This window comes from Armigeres subalbatus, chromosome 3, assembly GCF_024139115.2.
Source record: "Armigeres subalbatus isolate Guangzhou_Male chromosome 3, GZ_Asu_2, whole genome shotgun sequence".
In the NCBI taxonomy this organism is placed as follows: Eukaryota; Metazoa; Arthropoda; class Insecta; order Diptera; family Culicidae; genus Armigeres; species Armigeres subalbatus.
The window spans coordinates 248,274,997-248,302,574 of NC_085141.1; the positions used below are offsets into that span (position 1 = coordinate 248,274,997).

Genomic DNA, 27,578 nt, shown 5'->3' on the forward strand with positions numbered 1-27,578 from the left:
CACGCTTGTGAAAATAGGATCTGACATCAATCGCATGAGTTTTATCTCCTACAAAGTTAGAATGGCTCTCAGAAACTTGGCCCTAGAGTTATTCTGTTCCATGAGTTCAAAAATATGTGGAAGCCGCGCTTGAACGATTACGATCTCCCCCACTATGGGATCCTCGCAGCTCTTGACGTCCACCTCCGCATTGGAAGCCTACCAACGTTCGAACTAGTAATTTTCCTATCGAGTTATCCACTGCGACGTAATCTTGCAATTAGCTCCGAGGAAGCCTTTTTCCTCTCAAAGCAGTCGAGTCCCTTCTGTCAGCAATCAGCAACTATCTCGGTCCTGTGTCTGACTTTGGCGATGAGGTCTTCCGAACCACCTACAATCAGCGTCTAATCGTTATTCTACCTGCCAGTGTTCCGTTCTCCGGATGATGCAATCTTCAATTGTCCCATCTCTACGACATAATCGTGCTTGTAGATATGTACTTGGCTGGATTATAGAACGCTTTCTGGTTACGTTTTGGAAACGACTAGGTACGAGGTATTTCGATATGCCGCAACTCAAACATTAGCACAAAAGCTATAGGAGGCGGCGTGCTTGTCGCTGTTAGTATGGGAATAAAGGCGGAAGGCATCGAGAATGACACCCGCAATTCCGTTCGACGGGTTTGGGTAGAATGCTCCCAACATCATCAAAGATTCATTTATGGCATTTTTTACTCATATTTTTGTATAGATAATCACGAAATTATAAATGAGGAATTGGTATTTGATTCGATTTTGTAATTAGCATCAGCGTAATAACAATTAGACTTTTAGTCATCGACTCAACTGCGATGAATAGGGCTTCCCAAAACATGCTGTAAGGCGGATCCAGGTCGCTGGTGGGAGGAACTCGATTCTGAGTGAGGTGGTCTTTTTGGTGCAGAGACAAATAGTCTTGCAGTCATTTGCCATACATTTCCTAAACATAAATTGTCTCTACGTATTAATACCGCATTAAACTAACAAGAATGACTCAACGATCATTCTGCTCAAACATCTACCCGCGCACCTAATTACACCTGGCACAAGTATTATCATTTTTAGATACCTACCAGCGCAAGTCCGCCGTGCCGGCCTGTCGCTAGTAACGAAGCCACTTTAATTGCTTGCGTAGGTATATGGCCAGTGATAGCACACCGATGATTGGAGTCTCTTCACAGGTAAAACCCAGCGACGTTCATCCGCCACTTCGTGAATCTCTCGGAATGTGTGCAATGTGCTTGCCTATGGGTGTTTTACGTGTGTTTGTTATGCGACGGTCACCTGCTGTGCAGTGAGTAAAGTAAATACGAACTTTATCAACCCTAGGCACCACATGACGGGCGACGACGGCGAGATTTTTATTGTTTGCGTATGGAATCGTGGAATCGCCGCGAAAGTCATGTGAGCCCGAGTGGCGGGGGAGAAATGCGAACAGTTTGGTTGCGAATCAACAATCGAGTTTCGTACCTGAGTACAGATGTTTTATTCCGATTTCAAGGCTATTGTTATTGGTTTTGGGTTGCAAAATTATCACATGATCGCAGTTTGCATCGAATACGAAACGAATTAGGCACCTCGAGACGATGTGACGATGGATGGTCATGTGGTGCTTAACGTACCTGTGCGTTTATCAACCGGCGATAATTGTGATCACCTGGCCTGACGCTTCTGGTTATCAGTCGCTATACAAAGTCAGTTTGTTTGAAAATTGAGTTCATCACAACTGATATAGTTGGGAAGTAACAATCGTGTGGGACGAATTGTTTTTTCATGGCTAAGTGAGAAGAGCAAGCAAGATTACTTTAGACGGTTATCGATTTTTTTTTAGAGATGTTTCATAGAGAATGTCGGGTTCGGGTCGGGTACGGGTTTGTGAGATGATAAAATGTCGGGTCTGGGTCGGGTACGAGTTTGAGAAATAAAGTTTTTTTTTATTATTTTTATTCGTTTCTGGTAATTTTAAGGCTTGTTTGGGCCTATACTCTGGTTCGTTGTTTGGGTCTATACTCTTTTGGGTGTAAGGAGAAATATAAAATATCTAGTTTGAATTTTCCATCTAAAACATAGTTCGGGTCCAGCTCGGGTTTAAGACTGCAAAAATTGTCGGGTACGGGTCGGGTTCGGGTTCGATAAGATTTTTCATTCCGGGTTCGGGTCGGGTCCGGGTTTTAAAGGAATTTCCAAATCGGGTTCGGGTTTACAAAATGTGAAACCCGACCATCTCTAATGTCTCATTGGTATTGTTGGATAGCATCAGTTATTCTCATAATCGGATGATTTTGAAATTCCGAATTGTCATTTTTATGTTAAACTATGTAGTCGAACCTGCCCGATCTTGCTCGGGTTTTTATTTCGACCTAACTGTCAATCGATTAGTTGATTGCAGCGTCGATTCCCGTTCAAGCTTGATAGTTTTCTTCAGAATTCACGATAACATATTATTTTCACATTTGTTCAACTTTCTCAGCAAAATGTTCTATCTTTTTATTAATATAACAATAATATTTTATTAATATAACACAGCTGATCCCAAGACGAATCGATTAGTGAGGAAATTTTGCAAATCGGTCCATCCATTCACGAGTTATAATGCCTCAAAGGAAATGTTAACTCATTTTTATATGTAGAGAAGAAGAAGAAGAGAAAGAAAAGACAGAAGAAGAAGACGGTATATTTCTCGCTTAACTTTTCAAAAGGACCTAAGTAACCTTTTTTCATGAATTAATTTGAATAGTGCAATCAACAGTACAACATGAAAGCTTTTGATTGCAAAATTCAAATTAATTCATCAAAAAAATGTTACTTAGGTCCTTTTAAAAAGTTAAGCGAGATTTAATTTAATTCTGGAAATGAGATAGAGCCTAGTATAATACGTATTATATGCGAATGTTCGCTCCTGAAACCAGACCCTGTTCGATTTTAGCAACACGTACGTAACATATGTTGCCAAAATCGAATGGTTTTTATTTTATTATGATACCTCATATAAGTGAAGTGAAGATACTGTGAGAAAAAAAATGTGTTGCCAAAATCGAATGGCGTCTGTACATAATTTACAAATCAATTCAGGTCAACACTGTAAGTGTGTCTTGGCGCGTAAAATATTCTGCCTATTTTTTAAATCTTATTCTATGCCTAATTCCCTAAGATAATAGAAAGGCCGCTCGGAGAATTGATCAGGTTATTAAAAAAAGTTAGGTTGATTACACGAGGTGATAACAAAATTACATGAATTTCAAATTTTTTTTTTAAGAAATGCGATTGGTTTTTTTAATGTTATAAGGAAAATCATCCACTCGAAGGACTAGGATATATTTTTTAAATAATATTTGTAAAGGCTTTATTAGAAAAAGAATTTAGATGTAAACATCTATTGGTAGCCCCTTGGATACTTTCACGAGCTCAGAATTACATTTTTTTTCTGAGCCAAGATTTGTAACGTAAAGTACCAAGGTCGCAAAAAACGTGGAACGGCAACTTTGAGCATCCAGATCTCAGCCGTTTTTCATTCAAATCTTTTGATTTTTTCACAGAACAATCTTTGGGATGTTGATAATCGGCTACTGAATGCAAATTACATTTTCATGTAACGGCCACTGAGAACCAGCCGGATAGTTCCGTTCCACGTTTTTTGCAGTCTGTTTTTGGCTATCCAGCATGTTGCATGCAAGTCGTACCACACTGCTTGTATGCAACATTTTATGGAACAGGAGAAACGTTTGGATAAACTCCCATGAAAATATAAGGATTATTTTGTGATTTCAAAGAATATGCGGAAACTAGAATCCCGGAGAATTTACTCGACGATTGACGATTTTAGATGTTCTATGCAAATATCGTGACGAAGGGAGACGGTGGTTTGAATATTGCCTATTTTTGCCTTTGTTTTGCGATGAGATGAATATACGTTCAGTGAGATGGAAATCGGAACAGTTCTCCTTCGAGTCCACGACTAAGGGTTATTTATAGAGTTCAACACGTTCTTAGACCCTTTGAAGAAATTTTTTGAAAAGTAGGTATTTTCCTGAAGAGTTGTTTATCCCGGGCAGGATTGAAATATGTCAAAGTCCATGCAGTGAAAAGCATGGATTCAACATTCTCCGGTCAATCTCATCGCCGCCGCCGTGAGTGCGACTGTAGGGCAGCCAAAAAATCATTCCAGCACCAACCATTCAATTTACCACTCAACCCAATACAAGTCGCTCTGACAGGCTGCTCAGTTCACGTGTTACCGCATGAATGTGAGAAGCCCATTTAAACGCGTGCTGAATTTTTGTCATTTGCTGGGTGAATGCTTATATTTTATTGTGGTGAATTTCATATTCGTGGCGCACTAGGTGATGTGAGTTCTGTTGTTTACGTCTCTCCCTCTTCGGGAATGTGAGATCGATTTCATGGAAGGAAAAAAATAAAAAAATTAAATTAAGGTTCAAATGTCATACATCAAATCGACTTCTTTTTCTTGCTGTTCGCTTCTTTTTCTTTGCGGAGAGCCTACTCATTCGCTCAGATCTGATTTTGAACAAAGTACACAAACATTTCATAAGGTATCAAACTCTATATATTTCCACAAAATATTAACGTCCTTTTCAATACCTGTACAGCGCATAGATTATGGAGATATGTATAAACAACCTCAAAAATACATCTGAGATTGATTTGATGTGCATCCTTCTCATAATTACAAAATTTTCTACATGCATTTTACATGAATGTAAAATTATGATGCAGTTGACTACCTTCTCAAATGTTCGTCAAGATTCAATGGATTGTTTACATGACCATATGATCGGTCTTCTCTCTGTGTACATGAAAAGTGATGCCGTTTTAGCAGCACTACATTATCAACACTTGAATTATGAAAAAATAAATAACCTGCGTTGCTTATGAATGCTTGCGTTTTCACAGTTCTAGCTCACATCCAATATTTAGTGTCAATGTGTAGCATGAAAAGCAACATTTTCATAGATTATTGCTTGATGTTTACGTACATATTCGAGAAAACAAGCATAATATATAAAACAAATCAACACGCAACACTGAACGATGATTTTCGAGTATCTGCAAAGTATAAGAGAGCGTGAGAGTAAAACGACGGTTTCCCCTCCTGGAAAAATATTTTTTCAACTTTGCAATATTTTCTGCAAAATGCAGTTTTTTCAAATAATATTACGAAATTCATCCAGATGAAGCATCCCACGGATGTATTGATGTCACCACTATATGTTGATGTAGTTTTAACACGAGAATGCTTCCCCGATTCAGCTGGGGAATGCATTTTCTCCTCGGTGGGCGGATTTTTTCCTGGGGGTGGTACAAGCACGTGGCTGGTTTTCTTGTCAATGACTGGATGTCGGTAATTTGGGCCTTAAAAAAACATCACGTTCATCCAGTGCTGCCGAATACAGTAATATCCCGATTTATCCCGATATTATCATGAATTTTGGGGTGATAAAACAGGGTATGTGACAAAATTGGAAAAAAAATTTCATTTTTTTTAATTCATTCCACAAATATGAATCATTTTATGCCTTGGAAAGGCCAAATGCGTGAACGGTACGCGTTATTTCTTGTCGAAATTGCTTACAGAATATTTCCCAGGTTCGTAATAAACTACAGGCGGTGAAAGTTATTTCATGAAAATCAATTTTGTTTTTGGTATTATTTACGAAAATAAAAAGAATGACAAATTTTTTTGGGGTGACATAATCGGGTCGAAAACGTGACAAAATCAGGACGTGATAAAATCGGGTCGAAAACGTGATAAAATCGGGGGTAGACAAAATCGGGGAGTGACAAAATCGGGTCAACACTGTATTTACAAGTCTGATCCCGAGTCACAATAGTATCCAATAGTTGCTTTCTAGAGGCATCATTTAATATGCAGAACCAAATTTTGTAATCGATGTAATCGTAACCCCAGAATTCATTAGGAAACCTCTAGGAATTCATTCGGAATTCCCCCAGGAATTCATTCGGGATTCCCGTAGGATTTTGTTCTGAATCCCCTCAGAAATTCGTTTCGAATTCCGTTAAATATTAATTCTGAATTTCATGCTGAATTGCCCCAGACTCCTCTAGGAATTTATTCTGAATTCCCCCAGGAATTCATTCTGAAATCCCCCAGGAAATCATTCTGAATTCCCCTAGGCGTGAGTTATTAAAGAATTCCTGAATGAGCTCCTGGATTAACTCCAAGATACGCTTTTCGAGAGACACAAAGATGATTTTTTAAGAAACTTCTGGAGGTATTCCAAAAGATCTTGAAGGAATTACTGAATAAACTCCTGGATGAATTACTTCCTGGAGGAATTCCCGAAGAAAATTTAAAAAGAATTCCTAAAAGAAGTCTAGAAGGAATTACTGGAAGAGCTCATAAAAAAATCCGAGACAAACTCCTGGAAAGAGTTCTTGATGAACTTCAGGAGTAATTTCTGAAGGAGCTCCAAGAAGAATTTTTGTAGAAACTCCAGGAAGGATTCCTAGATGAACTCAAGAAACAATTCCTTGAAGAACTTCAGGATGAATTTCCAAGGAAGTCTAAGAAGAATTTCTGAAGAGACGCTAGGTGGAATCCCTGGACAAATTCCTGAAGGAACTCCAGGAGGTATTCCTGAAGCAACTCAAAAAGTTAGCCCTGCAGGAACTCCAGCAGGAATAGCTGGATGACCTAAGAAGTAATTTCTAGAGGAGCTTCAGGAGGAAATCCTGGGAAAATCCAGAAGAAATTTCTGAAGGAACTCCAAGAAGGATTCCTGTAGGAACTCCAAAAAGATAACCTGGATGAACCAGAGGTAGATTTACTAAAGGAACTTCAGGAAGAACTCCTGGATGAATTCACAAAGGAACTCTAAGAAGAATTGCCGGAGAGAGGAGAAATTCTTGAAGGAACTCCAGGAGGAATTCCTGAAGAAATTTCAGGTGAAATACCTATTGGAACTCTAAGAGGAATTCCTGATGGATCTTCAAGAGGAATTCCTTGCGGAACTATAGGAGGAATTTTTGGAGGAACTCCAGGAGAAATATCTTGTGGAGCTTCAAATTACTGGGTGATCTCCTGGAAGAGCTACAACAAGGAAGCTCTAAAGTAACTCTAGAAGGAATTCCTGGCGGAACTTAGCATGGATTCCTGTAGAAAGTCAGAATAAATAAATAAATATAATAGTAACTGCCATTCGTTTCGAGTAAATATTTTATCAAATTTATAACAGATATGGATGAATTCGTGGAGCAACTGAAGCAACTACAGGAAAAACTCCTGGAGCAACTCATTTGTATTTGTATTTATTTAGTGAATCCAACTGACCACTAAGGTCTTATTGAAAAACTTATAACTAAAACATAATAAAGCTCATTAGCAACAGATTTCCTTATTGTACATTAAAGTCACAAACTTTACAATTCACAATTTACAATCAACTAAACTACAATCTACAACCAAAGAAGGAATCACTGAAGAAGTTCCAGGAAGATTTTCTGAAGCAACTCTCAAAAATCTTAAGTGAAGAAATTCTTGGAAGAATTTCATTAGACATTTATGGAAGAACTCCAGGAGAAATCTCTGTTGACACCTCCTTAGGGGTAATTCCTTGGTTAAAATCTTGTATACACTTATTTTTTTCTCGGATCTCGGCTGTGCGCTTCTCGGTTTAAGTTCTTTTGCTGAAATGTCAGCTGAATGAACGTATGCTTACGGGCCGCAGTAAACAAATTATTTTTTCAGCTGAGTTATCAGAAGAAAGTCAGAAACGGATCTCGGCAAAGAATAAAAAATGCCAGTGCGGATTTCGGCAAAAGAATCAAAAAATGCCGAGCTGAACTGAGTGTGTAGGATTTTATAGAAAGGAAGTATAGGAAGAACTTCAGAAGAAGTTTATACAGGATGCATTTCTGGCGGATTTTCAGGCATTTTTTAGGTATTCTTGGAGGAACTGAAGAAGGAATTTCTGGAGAAACTCTTTAAGATATCTTAGTAAAGTTCCTGGAGGAACTCCAGGAGGAATTGCTGGCTGAATTCCAGAAGGAATTCATGCAAGAGCTGCAGGAGTAATTCCTGTGGGATTCCTGGAGGAACACACGAATGATTCCTGGAAGGCTTTAGGCTGAATTGGGTCCTAAAGCTCTACCTCGTTTATTGTTGCAAACGATAGTGCATCGGTCAAGAATACTTGTACAGTTGTTATAAAAATTCTGGTAAATTTCTAAATCAGTAAAAATAATATTTTTGTGTTTAAGACATTTTAAGGCAAATTTTGGGCTGTGCAACATTTCAGAACGAATGAACCATCAGCCCAAAACGTCAGCCCCATATATTAGCTGTCAAAGGTTGAGTCAAGTGCCCTGCGGTGTTTTGCTACTGCGTTTGAATCCGTACGTCAAACAAGACCGAAAATGTCGAGGAAGCATTTTTCATCTATTTTTCAATTTCAAATTAAACAATGTTCTTTTCGATTTTTGAGTCTAAGGAAAAACTGACACGTTTAGAATGATTACCTTCATCGTTCCCTGAAAGAAAATCGAATATCGATTCTTCATTTTAGGACCCAATTCTTAAACGAGCTTCATTAAAACTTTCTGGAAGAACTCTAGAAGACTACGAGATAAAATTTTAAATTCCAAAATCCCTCAACTCACAAATTCCTAAATGCATAAATTCCTAAAATTCAAAATCCATTTATTCTCAAATTTCTATGTTCATTTCATGAATTACTAAACCCCAAATTTTTAAATTTCTAAAATCGTTTATTCCCAAGTTCCTAAATGCTCAAATTTCTAAATTCAGGGTCGCACGCTATTTTTTATGTTCCTATGTTTCTATATACCCGAATTCTTCAATTCCTTGATCCCTAAATAAATTCTCACATTCCGAAATTCCAAAATTCATCCTGGCCCTTCTAAATTCCTAAATTCCTTATTTCTAGACCAACATTTGAAAAGGGCGTAACAGCCAAAATTTATTCCTTCTCGTCCACATATGAAGAATCAGAAGGACCGCCATTTTCAAATGTTGGTCTAGATTTGAAACATATTTTGCGATCGTGATTATGGTTGATTTGTTTATCAGCTATGGCAGGCCTGTCTTGGCGTGGTGGTTTCCATAGCACTAATGCTACGTTTAGACAAGGCAAGTGAATTGAGCAAGTCGCTTGAATCGAACGCGAACTGAACGTGTAAACACCTTAATTCAATTCACTTGAACGAAAAGAAAGTTGAACATGTTCAACTTTTGGCAAGTCAATTGAATTCAACTGAGTTGTTCAGTTCACTTGCCCTGTCAAAACGTAGCATAATGCTACTTTTAGACAGGGCAAGTGAACTGAACAACTCAGTTGAATTCAATTGACTTGCCAAAAGTTGAACATGTTCAACTTTCTTTTCGTTCAAGTGAATTGAATTAAGGTGTTTACACGTTCAGTTCGCGTTCGATTCAAGCGACTTGCTCAATTCACTTGCCTTGTGTAAACGTAGCATAAGCAAGCCGCTCACAACCACAACCGTTATGCTACGTTTAGACAAGGCAAGTGAATTGAGCAAGTCGCTTGAATCGCACGCGAATGGAACGTGTAAACATCTTAATTCAATTCACTTGAACGAAAAGAAAGTTGAACATGTTCAACTTTTGGCAAGTCAATTGAATTCAACTGAGTTGTTCAACTCACTTGCCCTGTCAAAACGTAGCATTAGGCAAGAAGATTCACGATTCGATTGTGTGCTATTTACTTGAAGATCTCTATGTCTCCCTTTCACATTCTGTCGCTTCATACTTGTCCGCACCCTAGCGGACAGCTTCCAATCTGTTGATTTTTGAATAATTACTTTCGATTATCTACTCCCTCATACTTTCCCGAGCGACACACGTGTTGCCCAAAAGTGTATGTGACTCAAATGCAATCAAATTTAGTCACATTTGAGCTGCTGGCCAAATTTGTCTGGATTGTGCTGCTAGGGTTGAGGAGGACTGACCGATAAAGCCGATCAATAAATCAATCCCCAAACAAATTCCTGAATTCCTAAACTCACTTGTCATTATTTTTTTTATTTTTTTATGGTTTCAATTTGAACGGCTTTCAAGCAGTGTGGTACAACATAATGCGACTTGTAAGTGTTGCAAAAAGCGTGGAACGGAACATTCCGGCTGGTTCTCAGCGGCCAATGCATGGATTTACAATCTTTTGTCACTAACGAAGTCCTGATATATAACTGGAAAGAATAATAACAATTGAACTAAAAACACCTGAGATATATCGCGACAAAGTTGCCGTTCCACGCTTTCTGCAGGGGTTGATATTTGCAGTACTAAAGGATGCTTGAGATCTGGAAAATAGGTGAAGAAATACTTTGCAATAAAAGTCTAATTTATTTACTTTCTTCAAACATTTTCGTCTTTTCCATTGAAAGGGTCATTTGGGAAACACTGCTCTCCTTTATCACTGTCTCGCATATCCAAACCATTTTCGCTTTGAACTGACCAATCTTCCACAATGCGGTTCAAACCGATTCTTGTTTGGTTTCTGCTTTGCATATATGTGTTGTAAAAGTATTTATTAAATGGACGATGGTTGTGAGCGCCTCGGGATGACGCATACGAAATCTGTCCACGTTGCAAAAATATGGTAGTTTACTATACCACTTCAAGTCAACAAAACAACTAGCCGTGATGACTAATGCTGATTGTCTTTCTCTCGTTTTCCTTTCCAGCCCTCGGAGCCGCCTATGGAACGGCGAAATCCGGCACAGGTATTGCCGCCATGTCGGTGATGAGACCTGAGCTGATCATGAAGTCCATCATTCCCGTTGTCATGGCGGGTATCATTGCCATCTACGGTCTGGTCGTTGCTGTACTTATCGCCGGTTCGCTGGACACGCCAACGAAATACACGCTATACAAGTAATTATCATCCCTCACTATCCCAATGTTATCCATCTAGCATAATATCGCGATGAACTCGCACACGATGAACGGCAAACGGACTGACGAAATAACAGAGTCGCAACGCAATCAGACGGGAGTCCGACTGACCTGACGCCTGATACGACAACGAGCGAAAGCAATCGACGATAAACAAATTAGGCGGAGCAGACAAAGAGTTGAAGAAATTAAATCTCTCCTCGACGTCACACGCTTTTCCCTCTTGCGTTGGGTCGTGTTTGTTGGTTTGCCTGGCATGTGTACTTTGCATACATTGAAAATTTCGTTCATTCATTCTTCGATCGGAGAAGGAATGAAAGCGTCAATCTCGCATAGTTGAAAGTGCCGTAACTCAGCAGCAGGGTTGCCATTTTAGCAGAGATGAAAAATGGCCTACAATAATGAGTAGAAGAACTATCTCAAAAAATTAAATTTGCGCCAGGTAAACTTTCGAACAGTGGGCCACTTTTTGACTTCTTACTTACTCGATATTTTATCCGTTAGTCGGACAATTTCAATGGTCAAATAATTCAGTTGTGAAGTTGTGAATAATTGTGAACCAATTTAAAATGTGAATTCTTGATTCTTGATTTATCATTAAATTGTAACTGGAACACGACTTATAATTAAAGTTCACTTTTTTTGTGAATCGATGCATCTCGTGGCCGAGCAAACTCCAAATCAATAGTTCTGTGCCACTATCGAGAACCCTTTCTTTCGCTGACCTTTCGACGATGAGAAAATCTGACGGTGCCGAGATGAATCCGGTATTATCACAACTCCTATACTCGGCAACAGAGAGTGCGAGAGAGAAGACGAGTATGCGCAACACTGACCCCTCGGGCACGGCAACAACGCTGCCGAACAGCAGCGCTCCCGGAATGGTAGGATTTCACACGTTCATTGTGGACATCGTGGCAGGACAGCACACGTCAATTATTGAGCCGATGATAGAATGTGCGTGCGAGCATGTGTACACACTGAGAGTGTGGAGCATATGTTAATCTTTTGTGGGAGAATTAATTTTGATTTTACTAAAATAGCTCAATGTCTGTTGTTGGATCGATTTATTGTCCCGGTACGTGTGTTTACTGACAATAATTATCATGGAATCCGTACGTGATATAAAATGCCGTCAACCTTGTACGCTTTCGAATGACAATCGATTCATTCGGATTTATCAGAATCAATTGGAAATCAATCTTGTCGCCAATAAGAAAACTGGTGATAATTGTTTGTTTCAATGACTAAATCTAAATATTGAGTTAATAGATAGATGTTAATCAAACTGTTTTGTATGTATCTTTGATTCTATAACATTCCCCAGAAAACCGTTCCCCAGAAATTGTTCCTAACGGGTGGCAACTAAAACCGGAATGAAAAGAATGGCTCGGGAAAAAAACTACAAAGAAGTACATTTCAATCTAATATATCTCATACAAAGAGTTGTTCTTAGTCTTCAAACTTAGACTAATGAATATTAGCATAAGGTCCGTGGTTCGCCATGCGGAGCAGCTTTCTCTTGCTGGTGTGACATGATCGCTGTACGACTCTACACTGATTTTCAGAACGCTGCTTCTGATCCTGCTTATGAGTTGCTTCGTGCCTTAGGCCTTACTATCACCTTTGTTTACAATGGAGCTATCGTAAGTAATGTTGGAGTGAAAGTGGTGTGCAACAATTTTAAGGATTCATTCTAAGAATTCATTCACATAAAGTCATATCTCTGTGAAAGCATTATTATTCTGATAGAAAAGTATTGAAGTCATTCCAATTTTTTAGTTGCCAATCGTTATAAGCTTGAATCAATCATTGAATCATTATTATATTCACGCCGTTTTTCGAATGACATGAATGGTCGCTTCTAATTGATATAAGCAAACTTCTCAGGAACAATGTAGAATCTGCAATGAAACATTAACTCTTTATAAGGCAGTGGCAACTATATTGCCACCAACAAATAATATGTTTTTCTATTTATTAACAAGAGCTCTACTTATTATTTCACATGTAGTGACTTTATTTGCTTCCTTGTAACACCCCAGATGAATTTAAGCCATAAAAAAAATTGAAATGTCAATTTGAGAACAGTTTTTTTACGAACAGATCGTAAGTTTCGAGTGGAAGAAGGATTTTCAGTTATAATTCGTTAAAAAAACGACAAAGATATATTTTTTTCCGTTGGTATCAATGATTTTGAATCTCCTATGCTAGATTACTACGTGATTAGCGTGAAAAAAGCTTTGCCTTTCTGTATATTTGGTTTTTGGATTTTTGACGAAATTGTGTTTTTTTCCCAAGGGTCCCCCCTTGGGAGAAAAAACGCGAAAATTTTTTTTTTTTACTTATAATGCGTTTTCTGACTATGACTCTTCACCAAAAATGTAACGTACCTTGATTTGACTGGTTCTACGTAAAACCAAATTTTTAAAAATCTTTTTAAATTTTTGTTGTTGCCTGTTTTCCCGCTTGCCGGGCAGTTGCAACTATATTGCCACCAATTTTTCAATGTTTCTGAACTGTTTAATGTATAACAAACATACATTTGAGTTTAATACCATGTCAACATTGTGTCCTATTGTTGTTTTTGTTAATTTATTGTTTAGATTCGTCTGCCTTATAAAGGGTTAAACGCATGCTGTAAAAAGTTTGAGCAAATGTGTGCTTCTCTAAAAGCGTTCAATTATGATTCGCCTTATTCCCGGCAAATGCTTATAGTAACTTTTATGTGGATTCTCTTATATTTCTTGTCATAAGTCCGTTTGGCATAACGAGGTGAATGGCCAGGGGCCATTTGGTATAAAGACTATTTGGCATAAAAATTAAAAGAATCATAAAAACTCTGGAATGATCTATTCATTACAGGCCTGGTAGCGGATTACTTTTTAGTGACTTGGTCACTTTTTTCAAAAGATATTTTAGTTACCAAAGGGAACCGAAGCGACAATCTTTATCTAGTAACTAAAATATTTTTTCTTTTTTCGGGCAAGTCACTAAAAAGTCTCTTTTTTCGACCTCAAGTCACTTTTTCTCGCAAAAAGTCACTATTTTCAACTATTTTGAAACTATTGACTAAGATCGTCGGATGATTTTTTGATCATGGCGAAAATGAAATTACGGATCTTGGAAAAATGATCGCTCTGAAACTTCGCCAGCCATTTAGCTCGCTGCTTTTATTGGCATTTCACCAGTTTAGCTAATTGAAGGTGTTTAACGTCACAATTTATAAATTGGTATACAGTCATGCAAGCAATAGATCTGCCGATTCCGATTTTGTTTTAAAGCTCAAACTTTATAGAGTAGGGGAAGGAGGGAAGACTTGTTTTATTGGAAGCACTAATTCTCCGCTGTTTTACCTCGAGACAAATGATCGTTATGTGGCGAGCTATTTTTTTTTTTTTGATTGGCAACCTTATTTACTCTATGTTTTACTGTGTAATGTCCCTCTTAAAGATATTTTTAGTGGCCACGCAATATTTTTAACAACTTCTCCTAATATTGACAAAATGCTATATTTTTTTCATAGCACAAAGACGTAAATATGCTAAATGATCTTCACTGATAAAAATGACAACATTACACCACAAATTTAGGATAATTGGATTTTGTGTTGTTGCCACAATATGAGGAGACTTGATCCTTGAGAATTGAGAAGTTTGGCAAAAAAAATTCAAGAAAATATAAATTGTTCTCAAGCGGCTATTTTTTGCCTTTCTCGTATACAAAGTATACGTAAAGGCTATATGTTCGCTCCAAAAACGAACTTTTTATAGGAGGCCCGGAGACCCATAGCGTTGTATACCGATCGACTCAGCTCGACGAATTGGAGTGATGTCTGTGTGTGTGTATGTGTGTGTGCGCGCAAAAAGTCTAGCTCACTTTTTGGGCACTTATTCTCAACCGATTTGCTCGCAACAAGTTGCATTCGATGCAAAATCCTATCTCATTGTTTTCTATTGAAAATTCACCCGACTATGGGCTTGGAAGTTACGGCCAAAAAAAATTTTTCATATAAATGCACATTAAAAAGTCTAGCTCACTTTTTGGGCACTTACTCTCAACCGATTTGCTCGCAACAAGTTACATTCGACGCAGAATCCTGTCCCATTGTTTCTTATTGAAAATTGACCCGATCGGACTATGGGCTTAGAAGTTATGGCCAAATATTTTTTTTCATATAAAAGCACATTAAGTATGTATTTAACCTTACTGATGTATGACAGTCCTTAAAATATTGTTGTTATTGATACATAATCGATTTTTAGAGTGCTGTCAAAAGTCTACTTTTAAAATATTCGGGGGAAATTGATCCCTCTTCAAGAGCTTGCTTTGTTAAAATTAGAAAGGTGCCCTCAGATTTTTTAAATATTTTTCCTCCAAAACACGCGAAATTTCCGAATTGCTGTGCGTATACATGAACGATTTTTGTTATTGAATTCGACAGCATATGTTATTTTTTAATTTGGGGAGACTTGATCCTCTTTCTATGATATCTACCCAAAAAATAATGTTTCCTGTCAATCCTTCATCAAATCTGTCAAATCTACAAAAAATCAGAAGCCTGAGAACAGATTTATATTTTTTTGAATTTTTTCGCCATATTTTTGTATGGGTGACTAATGGGGGATCAAATGTCCCCACATTGAGGCAATAACTTCAAATCCAAATATCTTAAAACTTTGATGGAATGTTGACATTTCCACCAGTACAAATCATTAAGCACATTTATGGCTTTGTGCTGTGAAAAAACGAAAGCATTTGGTCATTGTTATGAAAAGTTATTCAAATTTTGCGTGGCCAATAAAAAAATCTTTAGGAAGGTCAAAACATACAAACCGCCCTGCAGAATAAATAAGGTTGTCAACCCAAAAAATAACTCACCACATAAAGGTCATTTGTCTAGAGGATCTATACTAAAAAATACGCTAGAACAAAACTACTTTAGTTCTCGATAAAACAGGGGGTGTTCAAGTCTCCCCGGGGATCAAGTCTACCCACCTTCCCCTACTTGAAGGCTATTAGCCCGTAGAGCCTTAGTGTTATATACGAATATACGAATTAAAGTGATGTCTGTGTGTGCGCAAAATCATCTCACTGATTTTTCAGGCACTTATCCTTAACCATTTCATTTCTTAGGCATTTATCCTCAACCGATTTGCTCGCAACAAGTTGCATTCGACGCGGAATCTTGTCCCATTGTTTCGTATCGAAAACCGGCCCAGTCGGACTATGGGCTTCGGAGTTATGGCCCGTTTTTACAAGAAAAATTATTTTTCTCTATTTAGGCACTTACTCTCGGCCGATTTACTCGCAACATTCGATGCATAATCATGTCCCATTGTTTCCTATTAAAAATTGGCCGGATCGGACTATGGGCTCGGAAGTTATGGCCAAAATACTTTTTTTCATACCAAAAGTGCGAAGAAATTACTCACTCACAAGAAACGAGAAAGGCACTATCACCGCTAGGTGGATTAATCTGGGTTTTTTGTAGATTTCACAGATGTAATGAAGGGTTTGCTTTAAAAAAATATTTATTGAGTAGATATTATAGAGAGAGAATCAAGTCTCCCCAATTTTGAAGATTGCATGCGCTATCGAATTCCATAGCAAAACTCGTTCATGAATACGCACAGAAATTTGGAAAATCTGCGTATTTTGGAGGAAGAATATTTAAAAGTACAGAGAGCATGGTCGAGCGTTCAATGTTGTTCCTTTTGCACTGAAAATTCCAATAACTTTCGTGGCACCTATGACAAATCGTACAGTTCTCTGCATCTTTCTTAAGTAGGTGTTCAGCTAATCCAGTGAACGTAATTTTCACTCATTCTCACGAGAAGAGAATGCTCATTCACGAAGATTTTTGCCTAGAAATCATCTTTCGGAAAAGAAAAACAGGTCTTATGAGTGCCATGTTTCGCTCACTTCCAGTGGCGTAAACATTTGATTTGCTCGCAAGACTACTCATAGTTTTGAGTAGTCCTGCTTTTAACTGATATTTAGTAAAATTTCCGTGGGATTAAAAGAGAGGGCAATACAATTGTTACGGTTGGTTTTATGTTGTTCGAATAGTTGTAAATATTCGATCGAGTCTGTATCATTTGTGCTATTTTGTGTATGTTTTATTTGTTGATTCAGTGTCTGGACTGAAGAGGAAATCCTGAAAGTAGGCAATAAAATATTTAGTTGTGATTTGTCCCAAGTTTGTTCCAGACACAGACATTTAATCGTTGATGCCAAATGGCATTAATTGATTCGAGGTGCCCAAATAGGATAAGAATCCTTTACAAAGGCTCAGCTATGAATACAGCAAACTAATTGCTGTAGACAAAAAGCGCAATACGCAATAAAAATATGTTTGCGGGATCCGGCTGATGGACCAAAATCTCATATGGAACTTCGTCATTTCCCGAAGTGGGCACCACCAAGAAAAAAATCATTGTACGCTTCGACTTTTGCGATCTTTTGAAAAATTGATCATCTAGTCTTCTGCCTTCTTTCAGAAAAATGCGTTCTTTTGAAGGGGTCATTTACTCTTTTGCCTTTTTCCGGGCAAATGCATACTTTTAAAGAAGGAATCATCCACTCTTTTGCCTTATTTCGGACAAATCTGTACTTTTTAAGAAGGAGTCATCTACTGTTTTGCTTCATCCCGGGCAAATGGATACTTTTAAAGAGAGAGTCATGCTCTCATTTGCTTTATTCCGATAAAAAGCATACTTTTAATCAGGGACTCATCTACTTTTGCCTTATTCCGGGAAAATGCGTTCTTTTAAAGAAGGGGTCATCTACTCTCTTGCCTTTTTCCGGGAAAATGCGTACTTTTAAAGAAGGAGTCATCTGCTCTTTTGCATTGTCCCGGGCAAATGCGTAGGGTATGATGGGGCAAGATGGGTCGCCTAAGGCGAACCCTGAATATCTCAAAACAGAAACATTTTAATTCAACTTTTCAACATGGATCTATAAAAATAGCTCATAATCTGTAAGCCAGTGGTATGAGATAACAAAAACTCCACTTTTTATTCCATTTCGAGTCATTAAAGTAGAAGTCTATTTTTCTGTCAATCAAAAAATGGCGGGGTAAGATGGGTCAAACAGCGGGGCAAGATGGGTCACCTTTAAATACTGCAATTAATATTGTTTTTATTCTCAATATTGAATTACACACAGATATATAGCTTTATTGCCAATGATTATATTGAATAAAAATTAATTTTCAAGCCTTGGATGAAGAAATGGCTCTACATTAAAAAATGTCTCCAAATTTTTATGAAAACAAGCCGTCCAAGTATAGCTTTCTTAAAAACAAAAAATAGACATTTTCAATAAACAAATTAACATCATTAGGTAAAAAGTAACCTTAAAATGATCAAACCAGCAATGGAAAATATGTTTTGAATACGAACTATGCCCTTCAGTATGTGCTGACCCATCTTGCCCCATTTGTAAGTTCATGTTAGAATGTCTAATTTTGGATCAAATTTATTTATTTCAACGCAGTTAGTATAACATCACCTACATTACTTATAATACGTTCACTATGTTACTAAAAATGTTTAAATTTTACATTGCTCGACGAGATTACACGTTTTATAGATAGTGTGTTTCGCATAAGAAACAATGCTGAAAAATATTTTACCTTGCCATACTCTACCAAAATAAAATTTTATCATCAAATCGAGTGATAATAAAGTAGAACCAAATTATTCCTCCTACAAAGTCATAATCTCCACATTAAAATGTACACAATGCTCAAAAACGGCCCTGACCCATCTTACCCCGTGACCCATCTTGCCCCGCCTAACCCTACTTTAAAAAAAAATGAGTCATCTACTCTTTTGCTTCATTCCGGACAAATGCAAACTTTTAAAGAGAGAGTCATATACTCATTTGCCTTATTCCGGGCAAAAGCATATGTACTTTTAAAGAAGGAGTCATCTACTCTTTTGCATTATACCGGGCAAATGCGTACTTTTAAAAAATGAGTCATTTACTCTCTTTTTTGGGCGAATGCATACTTTTAACCTTCCTAGTGCATTGGGGTCCATTTCGACCCTAGCTCACCTAAAACAATGCCTTAACTTTGTAACGCAACGAGATAAAAATCTGAAAAATTCTGACTTTTCCTAACTTTCGGAAACTAAGATTTCCTGAAAATATCAGTTTCCAGCGACATTTCTGAGAAGCGCCACAAAAAAAGTGACACATTGTGCATTGGGGTCCATTTGGACCCAAGATTTCATCACGATCACAAAAACTCAAATTTCAACCGATTTTAGATCTTTAGGCACCAAACGAAAGCTGTAGGTTTCTAGAACAAGCCCACGAGGTGATTCATCCAAATTGAGCTCTCTAGTCCCCGGGTAACCTGTACTAAAGAGGTACTGTTTGAGCTCCTCAATTTGGCACCTGATTTTCGAGTTTCGTATTATGAAACATAACATTGATTGCAAATATGTTCTCTGATGATCCCAACTGTATTTGCTATCTCGTATATGCCATTTCTGGGCAAATTAATCCAAATGGTGGTATTCATCATCAACACACAGATAGAAAAGAAAAATATTGTTTTCTGAGCCTTCAATGGGATATGGGACCAATTTTCGGCATTGTATCGACTTTTGTCATATTCTACAAAACCAACGGAATTTTGTCACTTTTTTTGGCTTGCAATAAGCCCGTTTGATGCTGTATAAAATATTAATAGTCATATAAAGGGTTTACCTGCACGTCATAGACAAATGGACGCAACACAGTTTTCCTAAAAATATCAAAAAAGCACTATTAACTTCTGGTGTTGAAAATTCACTGAGTAGAACTTATAAAACCAGCAAAGGAGGGTAGAACAGATTCAATTTGCGTCATATTGTGACATCAACGAAATGGAATTTCATTTATTTGATATATCATTAGGATTTCTTTCATAAATATAAAAACGTATTGTGACAAGGAGTTATTTAACACACTACTCATCTACCACGTTATGGTTAAATCTATAATTCGCTTCTATAATGTAGTAATGTCAAAATTGTAAATTTTGAACCCCTTCTCTTTTCACTGCGTGAGACGCTTTTTATATGATAGTTGATTTTTTCTTGAATTAGGCGCAACGTTAAGACATACCCCCCTCTTAAAATGTGATGTAAAATGTGTTCGCAACCAATTTCAATTAAAGTTTAACAAAACACCTGATTAATCCCCCTAGCGGTAATGTTATCTTTCTCGTACAATATAAGAAAATGTAATTTTTGAGCCCATAGTCCGATCCAACCTATTTTAAATAGGGAGCAATGGAACAACGTTCTCTGACAAATGAAACTCGTTGCGAGTAAATCGGTTAAGAGTTTTTGATGAGATAATTTTTGCTCACACACATACAGACATTCACACACACGTACACACAGACATCACCTCAATTCGTCGAACTGAGTCGATCGGTATACAACACTATGAGTGTTTGGGCTTTCTTTTAAATGCTTTTGGAGCGATCATATAGCTTCTACGTATACTTAGTACACGAGAAAGGCAAAAATGGGCAATTTTTCAAATTCATGTATCTTACAAAATGGTGAATTTGGGCAGAATTTTATTCATGATCCTCAAAGCTTAAGAGTTCAATAGTGTAGTGCATGATGTTTTACTGCGGGGTATTGCGGGGTACCAAACTGTTTTGTTCGTTAAATATTGCGTAAAATATGCTTTTACAGGGTGTCTACTACCTAAAACCTGGAATTATCAGGGAATTTCTCCCCACCTGGAAAAAACCTGGAATTATCAGGGAATTCCTGACATAATCAGGGAAATTTCAATACCCGGTGATCATGAGTGAAATTCTCTTAAAAGATGAAAAAATCCTTAAAAATATTTGAATAAATATACCAATCAAATCTACTGAAAATGTAGTGAACGTTAATGGATCGTTGTTCCGCAAAAAACGTTTTGCCATTTTCTAAAGAATTCCTGGAGAATTTCCGAAGCTATTCTTGGTGAAATCTAGGAATTTATTCGGGAAATCAATTAGGGATTGCTTTGTAAATTCTTTTGAGTATCCCCTCGGAATTTTTTTAGGAATATTTAAAAATACTAAATTAGTTAGGATTTTTCAAAGCAATTCCTGGAGGAACTTCCGAAGGAATTTCGGGATCAGTTTTCCAAGGAATTATTCAAAGAAATCACTAAAAGAGTGTCCTTAAGAATGATTAGCAAGTTTCCAAATTATTTCTGGCGGAATTTCCAAGACAAAAATGGAAAAGAATTCCCGGAGGAATTTCAAAACGAATTTCCGGACGTTTTTTCGTATGGTTTCTTTAAGAAATTCCCGAAATGTGCCTAACCTGAAGGGATTTTCGAAAAAAGTGTGTAGGGGTTTGTGAAGGATTTTTGCTAAAGGAATTCTTGAAAGAAAAAGCCGAAGGATTCCCGAATGGATTTTTCAAAGAAGTTTCTAAAGATATTCTCGAAGTATTTCCAAAGAATTCTTAAAAGCAAAATATCTGGAAAAACTCCTCCAAGTGTTTTCTAAAGTTTTCCTTAAGATACTTCCAACGATGTTATCGATCATTTAGTAGTTTGTCAATAACTCATTCCAGACGCTAAATTTCAAAATGTTATATGGCGGACTTCTAGTGCATAGGTTTATCTTCAACTATGCCTAACAGTTCGTTGTTTGAATTTCACTAATAACGGAGCTATATCGCTAGTAGCAGTAACTCAGACTAAATGATTGCATATTTTATTATCATTTAGTATGAGTATAGCAACGAGAACCGTAACTCCTTTAATAGTGGAATTCGAACATCGACCTGTTAAGAAGAGTTGTAGAAAAACCTTCGCACTAAAAGTCCACCATACAATACATTTTGAAATTAGGCCTCTGGAATGAGTTATTGATAAACTACTTAATGATCGAACGCAGATTACCAAATAATCGATAACATCCTTGGATACTTCTGAATGAGTTCCTAAAAAATCCCAAGGAATTTCAAAAAAATATCTGAAGCATTTTCCGAAGGTTTTTACAGTAAAGCAGTAATAGAACGCTAGTAACGCTGTAACCATTGAAATTATTCTGCCAAAATTTGCTTCAATAAGCTTAATAGCCTATTCAGATTACGATTAGATTATTTATCGTAATAAATATCGTGTTAAAGCGGAAAATTGAATGTATGGAGATGGCATCAGGTTGTTGTTTATCATGATATTTATGATCATAAATGGCGTAATCTGAATAGGCTATAACTTGGCCGTTTAACACTTATCATATAGTACCGGTACCTTGGCTGCTAGGTCCAAGCTATCAGGTATCAGGTATCAGAACGTCGGCTCCAGGGGCACGTTCACCTCAATTCGGGAGATTTGTGCCATCGCCTTCACAGCCTTTCTCATCACGCACCTGACGGAAAAGGAAGTGAACAAAAAGGAAAGGAATATGGATGGGAGAAAAATGGGAAGTTGAGGAAAGGTACCCTTGAAGAGGGCATACAACGTATACAACACGTACAAAAGCTCATAGCTCCTTACTACAACGGGTTATGAACAACAGAATGCTTTGAAGGTTCAGGTTTCTGTAGTCAATTTCACTTAGTAAGTGTTTACCAAATATTTGGAAACGCAGTTGCGCATAAACTGGGCAGTTACATATCAGATGATAAGAAGTTCCATAATCGGATTCACAACCATCACAGACAAAGGATTCAACACGTTGAATATTTGCCATGTGATAGTTGAGTCGGCAGTGACCTGTCAAGGCCTTGACTAAGACACTGCAATTCTGTTTAGACAGATTAGCTAAATAGTTAGCTACTACCGGAGATGGCTCTCGGATATACAATTTTGTTTGTCGACATGAATCCAAACTACTCCAATACCGTTTGTGCTGAGTGGAAGCCCAAGAGCTAATCAAACGCTTCACCCAACACTTAGATATTGGAATAGCTGGCTCAGGACCAAAAAGTCTTGTGATGCTCCAGTGCGAGCTAACTCATCAGCCAATTCGTTTCCAGCTATGGACGAATGGCCAGGTACCCATATAAGGTGCAATGTATTAACTGAATTCAGTTCCTCTATTTGAGTTCGACATGCGATTACTAACTTCGACCTTGAGTTGGCCGAAGCGAGGGCTTTGATAGCTGCTTGACTATCTGAACAGAAGTATATTACTTTGCCCATTATGTGTTTCTGAAGTGCAGATTGCACTCCACACATAATGGCAAATATTTCCGCTTGAAAGACAGTGCAGTGTCTACCCAGTGAGTGTGACTGTTCTAATCTTAGCTCACGCGAGTAGACACCTGCACCCGCTCTACCTTCGAAGAGGGAGCCGTCAGTATAACAAACAATGCTGTCCGACATACTTCTCTCCAAATAGCCAGATGTCCACTCATCCCGCGAGGGGAATTGTGTTGAAAATGTCCTATAAGGAAAACTACTAGCGAGTGTGAGATCACTTGGAGCAAGGACTGTTCTGTCCCAATCAACCATGAGTTGTAACAACGAAGTGTGTATAGAACTGCGGTTTACAGGATTCTCTTCCAAGAAACCGAGAACCCATAATCGGTAAGTACAAGAAAGTGCTTCTTGTTTGAGATGTATGTGTAGTGGGACAACGTCGAGAAGAACCTCGAGAGCAGCCGTGGGAGTCGAAGAGAACGCACCAGTCATTGCCATTAGGCACATCCTTTGAAGATGGCCTAATTTAGACTGAATTGTCCTCACTTCACCCTTTTGCCACCACACAAGACATCCATAAGCCAAAATTGGTCGTACAACTGTTGTGTAAATCCATTTGATATATTTAGGTTTAAGACCCCAAGTTTTACCAAAAGTTCGTCGGCATTGGCCTTTTTGACTCTGAACTCAATGTTAGGAGTCCAGGAGAGCTTGGAATCAAGAATTAGTCCCACATACTTTACCTGATCCGTTACATTGATTTCAGAGTCAAAAGATGTAATGGGCGAATACCGTTACGGTTACGTTTTTCCGTGAAAAGAACAATAGATGTTTTATTCGGATTAACCGAAAGGCCATATTGGCGACACCAACTTTCGACTGCCTGAAGAGCGTTTTGCATCAGGTCGAATAAAGTAGTAATACACAAACCGACTATCAATATTAGATAGTCGTCAGCAAATCCATAGGTAGGAAAACCGCCATTATTGAGTAATCTCAATAGCGTATCTGCAACGAGGTTCCACAAAAGTGGAGATAATACTCCCCCTTGGGGGCAGCCACAGACACTTAATTCCCTAATCGCTGCTTGACGTAATGTCGAGTAGAGATGTCGGTTTTTAAGCATCTGGTGAATCCATTTGGTAATTATATTAGGTAGCCCATGACATCGTGCGGCTTCCAATATTGCATCGAAAGACACGTTGTCAAAAGCACCCTCAATATCTAAGAACGCACCCAAGCATGATTGCTTTTGGGCAAATGCTTTTTCGATGTCGTAGACAACCTTGTGTAGAAGAGTCACGGTGGACTTTCCAGATTGGTAAGCATGTTGATTAACATGAAGAGGCATGTTTGCCAAACAGTCATCACGGATGTGATGATCGATAATACGTTCTAAGCATTTCAGAAGAAATGAGGTCAGACTGATGGGTCTAAAACTCTTTGCTTCTTCATACGAAGCACGTCCTCCTTTTGGGATAAACTTTACAGTGACATCCCGCCAGGATATGGGAATATACCCAGTAGCAAAACTGCATACTAAAAGTTTTTCAAAACATGTTTGATATGCTCAAAACCCTTCTGAAGAAGAACGGGATAGATCCCATCTTCCCCTGGAGATTTGTAAGGAGCAAAACTATTAAGAGCCCATTGAATCGATTCAGTAGTTATGATTCTACGAGCCTGAGCCCAAGACCCATAACTACATGAAAAGACATCAGGAACATCCGAAGATGCAATATCTACACATCCAGGGAAGTGTGTATCAAATAAATGCTCTAACGCTTCTTCGTCAGAAGAAGTGTAGTCGCCATTTGGCTTGCGAATTTCGCCAACTTGGAAATCCTTGGATCTCGCAAGAATTTTATTCAATCGAGTGGCTTCACTCAAATTGGAAACATTTGCACAAAGGTTTTTCCAGCCGAATCGTTCAGCAGATCGTAGAGCCTTCTTGTAAGCTTTGCGAGCCAACTTGAAAGAATCCGTCCCTGCTGAATGGCGTCTGTTCCAACTCCTTCTACACTGCTTCCTGAGCTTAGCCAAATCGGAATTCCACCACGGGGTTCCTCTTGAGGTTTTCACAGAACGCAAGGGCAAGCTTCTTCAAAAGCTTCCACGATATGCAACGTTGTAGTATCAACGGCATCATCCAAGTCGGTAGGAGTTTCAATGGATGGTAGATATCCATGAAATTTTGTCGAGAGCAACTCTGTATAGAGATCCCAGTTGGTTGAACGGGGATTTCTAAAACGCAAGGTCTGCGAAGAAACATTCAACTGATCAAAATAGATGTAGCGATGGTCAGATATGGATTCCTCATCTGACACATGCCAATTCGTCAACTCGTGACTGATTCGATTGGAGCAGAGAGTTATGTCTAATACTTCTGCTCTATTAGATACCATAAAGGTTGGGCGATTGCCTATGTTAAGTAAACCAAGTTCGGTACTACTTAAGTATTCCATCAAGCTGGAGCCTCTCAGATTGATATCCGAGCTACCCCAGATGATGTGATGAGCATTAGCATCACTACCGACAATTAGCGGAAGGCCTTTTGACGTGCAATAACTGACCACTTGTTTGAAAGCATCCGTAGGGGATGGTTCATCATGTGGTAAATAAACCGAACAATAGACGTATTTCCTGACGGGGGATCCGCCAGTTGCATCAATTGTGACAGCACATACATCTCTGGTTGTTAGTTCAGAGATAAGTGTAGCAACGATAGCGTTGTTAACAAGTACACATGCACGCGGCATTGATCGAGAGTTTGCCATTTCATTACTGAAAGCAGCAAAAACCGGGTTCACTAGGTTACCTAGGTAAAAGCTACCCTTGCGAAAATAGGGTTCCTGCACCAAAGCCACTTGGGATTTGCCATTTTGCATAAGTCTACAAAGATTAATCGTTGCTGTTCTTTTGTGCTGAAGATTGATTTGAGCTATCCTAACTGTAGCCATTGTGAATTACGATAATACACTCCACAACTTCAACATTTATGTGAACAGCAACGATGAAACCAAGTCGGTATCGTATCAAGAACGTCAAAGACGAAACACAGAGTACACTGTGAAAAACGCATATAGCGAATCCATATAGGTGACAATTAGATGAAAAACTAAATAAAAACATACTCATAATCCCACCCTTATTTAACCTCAAGTTGAGATTGAATAAGAGTAGCCGATTATTCCGGAGAAGCAAAATTCAACTACGCCATAGCTCCGGTTAGCGCAATAAGGGCTCAATACTGTGAAGGGTGCCCTGGTGCTTCACAGGCTCCGTTAGCGGTTAGGTTCTTTTTAGACCCCCCTAACCATTCATTCATAGGCACGGTAAGCATAAAGCCGCATCACACCAAGAATTAGGGGTCACCTGTATGGTGGACTTTTACCACTGGAACAGGCAATCCGTAGCGTTATTCTTAGCCAGACAACCGGCTGCCGACACCACACGGCTATCTAGGCTGTTCGTGGGGAGAAGTTGACATTGACTTTACGTCAACTCTCAATGTGGCCGTAACTTGGTCGTTTAACACTTATCATATAGTACCGGTATCTTGGCTGCTAGGTCCAAGCTAACTATATTTTGATTAAAAACTAAAACAAGCTAGATGTTGGTCATCCGAACAGGTATACGGACGTTAGGCATGAGTACGTTAGGCATAAAGGATGTTAAGCATAATATGCCCCAAAAACAGCCCACGACATAGGGAAGGTATTATGCCTAACGTCCTTATACCTAACGTCATGGACCCAGCAATCTCATATTTTTGCACATTTCCTGAAGGAGTTTTCGTAAGAAGTTCTGAAGGATTTTCTGGAGAAATTCCCAAACATATTTCCGGAACATTTCCTTAAGAAGTTTTCTTAAGTTAAAAAAACAGCTGAAATAAAATTCAAAGAGATTTCCGATAGAAAACTTAACCAATATCTGAAGAAATCTGCAAAGTATTTTATATAGGTATTTCCGAGGAATTTTCATAAGACATTTTCGAACAAACACCTGAAGGAACTTAAAAAAATCGTAAAGGAATCGCCAAATGCATCTCTAAAGGAATTTCCGAAAAAAAATCCTTTAGATGTTTTCTAAAGTTTTAGCAAAGAAATTTTCAAATTAAATCCGGAGGAATCTATGGAGAAATTTTTAAAGGAATACCTGGAGGAATTTCCTATGTGATTCCTGAAGGAATTTTGATTGAATGGCTTAAACAATTTCTGGGTAAACTTGCGAAGTAATTTCTTAAGTAATTCACAACATTGTTTTGTGAAGCCACCAAAATATTCTTTAAAATAATATTTTTCGCAATATTTACTTTTTTAAATTGATCTTGCTAAAATCTATATATGGTTCGTTTGTTTTTACCAGGAAATTAATGTAAAACACCTGAAAAAAAAACTGGAAAAATCAGGGAATTTTGTTTTTACAGATGAGTAGACACCCTGACAAAACTACTAAAAACTAAATTCGGGACGGAGCTA

General features: G+C 38.1%; 1 protein-coding gene across 1 annotated transcript in view; it reads left to right on the forward strand.

Annotated features, from left to right (window-relative positions):
• The window catches only part of LOC134223270 (V-type proton ATPase 16 kDa proteolipid subunit c), a 43,705-nt gene that overhangs the window by 10,249 nt on the left and 5,878 nt on the right, over window positions 1–27,578 (forward strand). Inside the window, exon 2 of the mRNA XM_062702422.1 lies at window positions 10,719–10,908. Within this exon, the coding sequence (XP_062558406.1) occupies window positions 10,719–10,908 (190 nt within the window). The remainder of the gene's footprint in view (window positions 1–10,718; window positions 10,909–27,578) is intronic.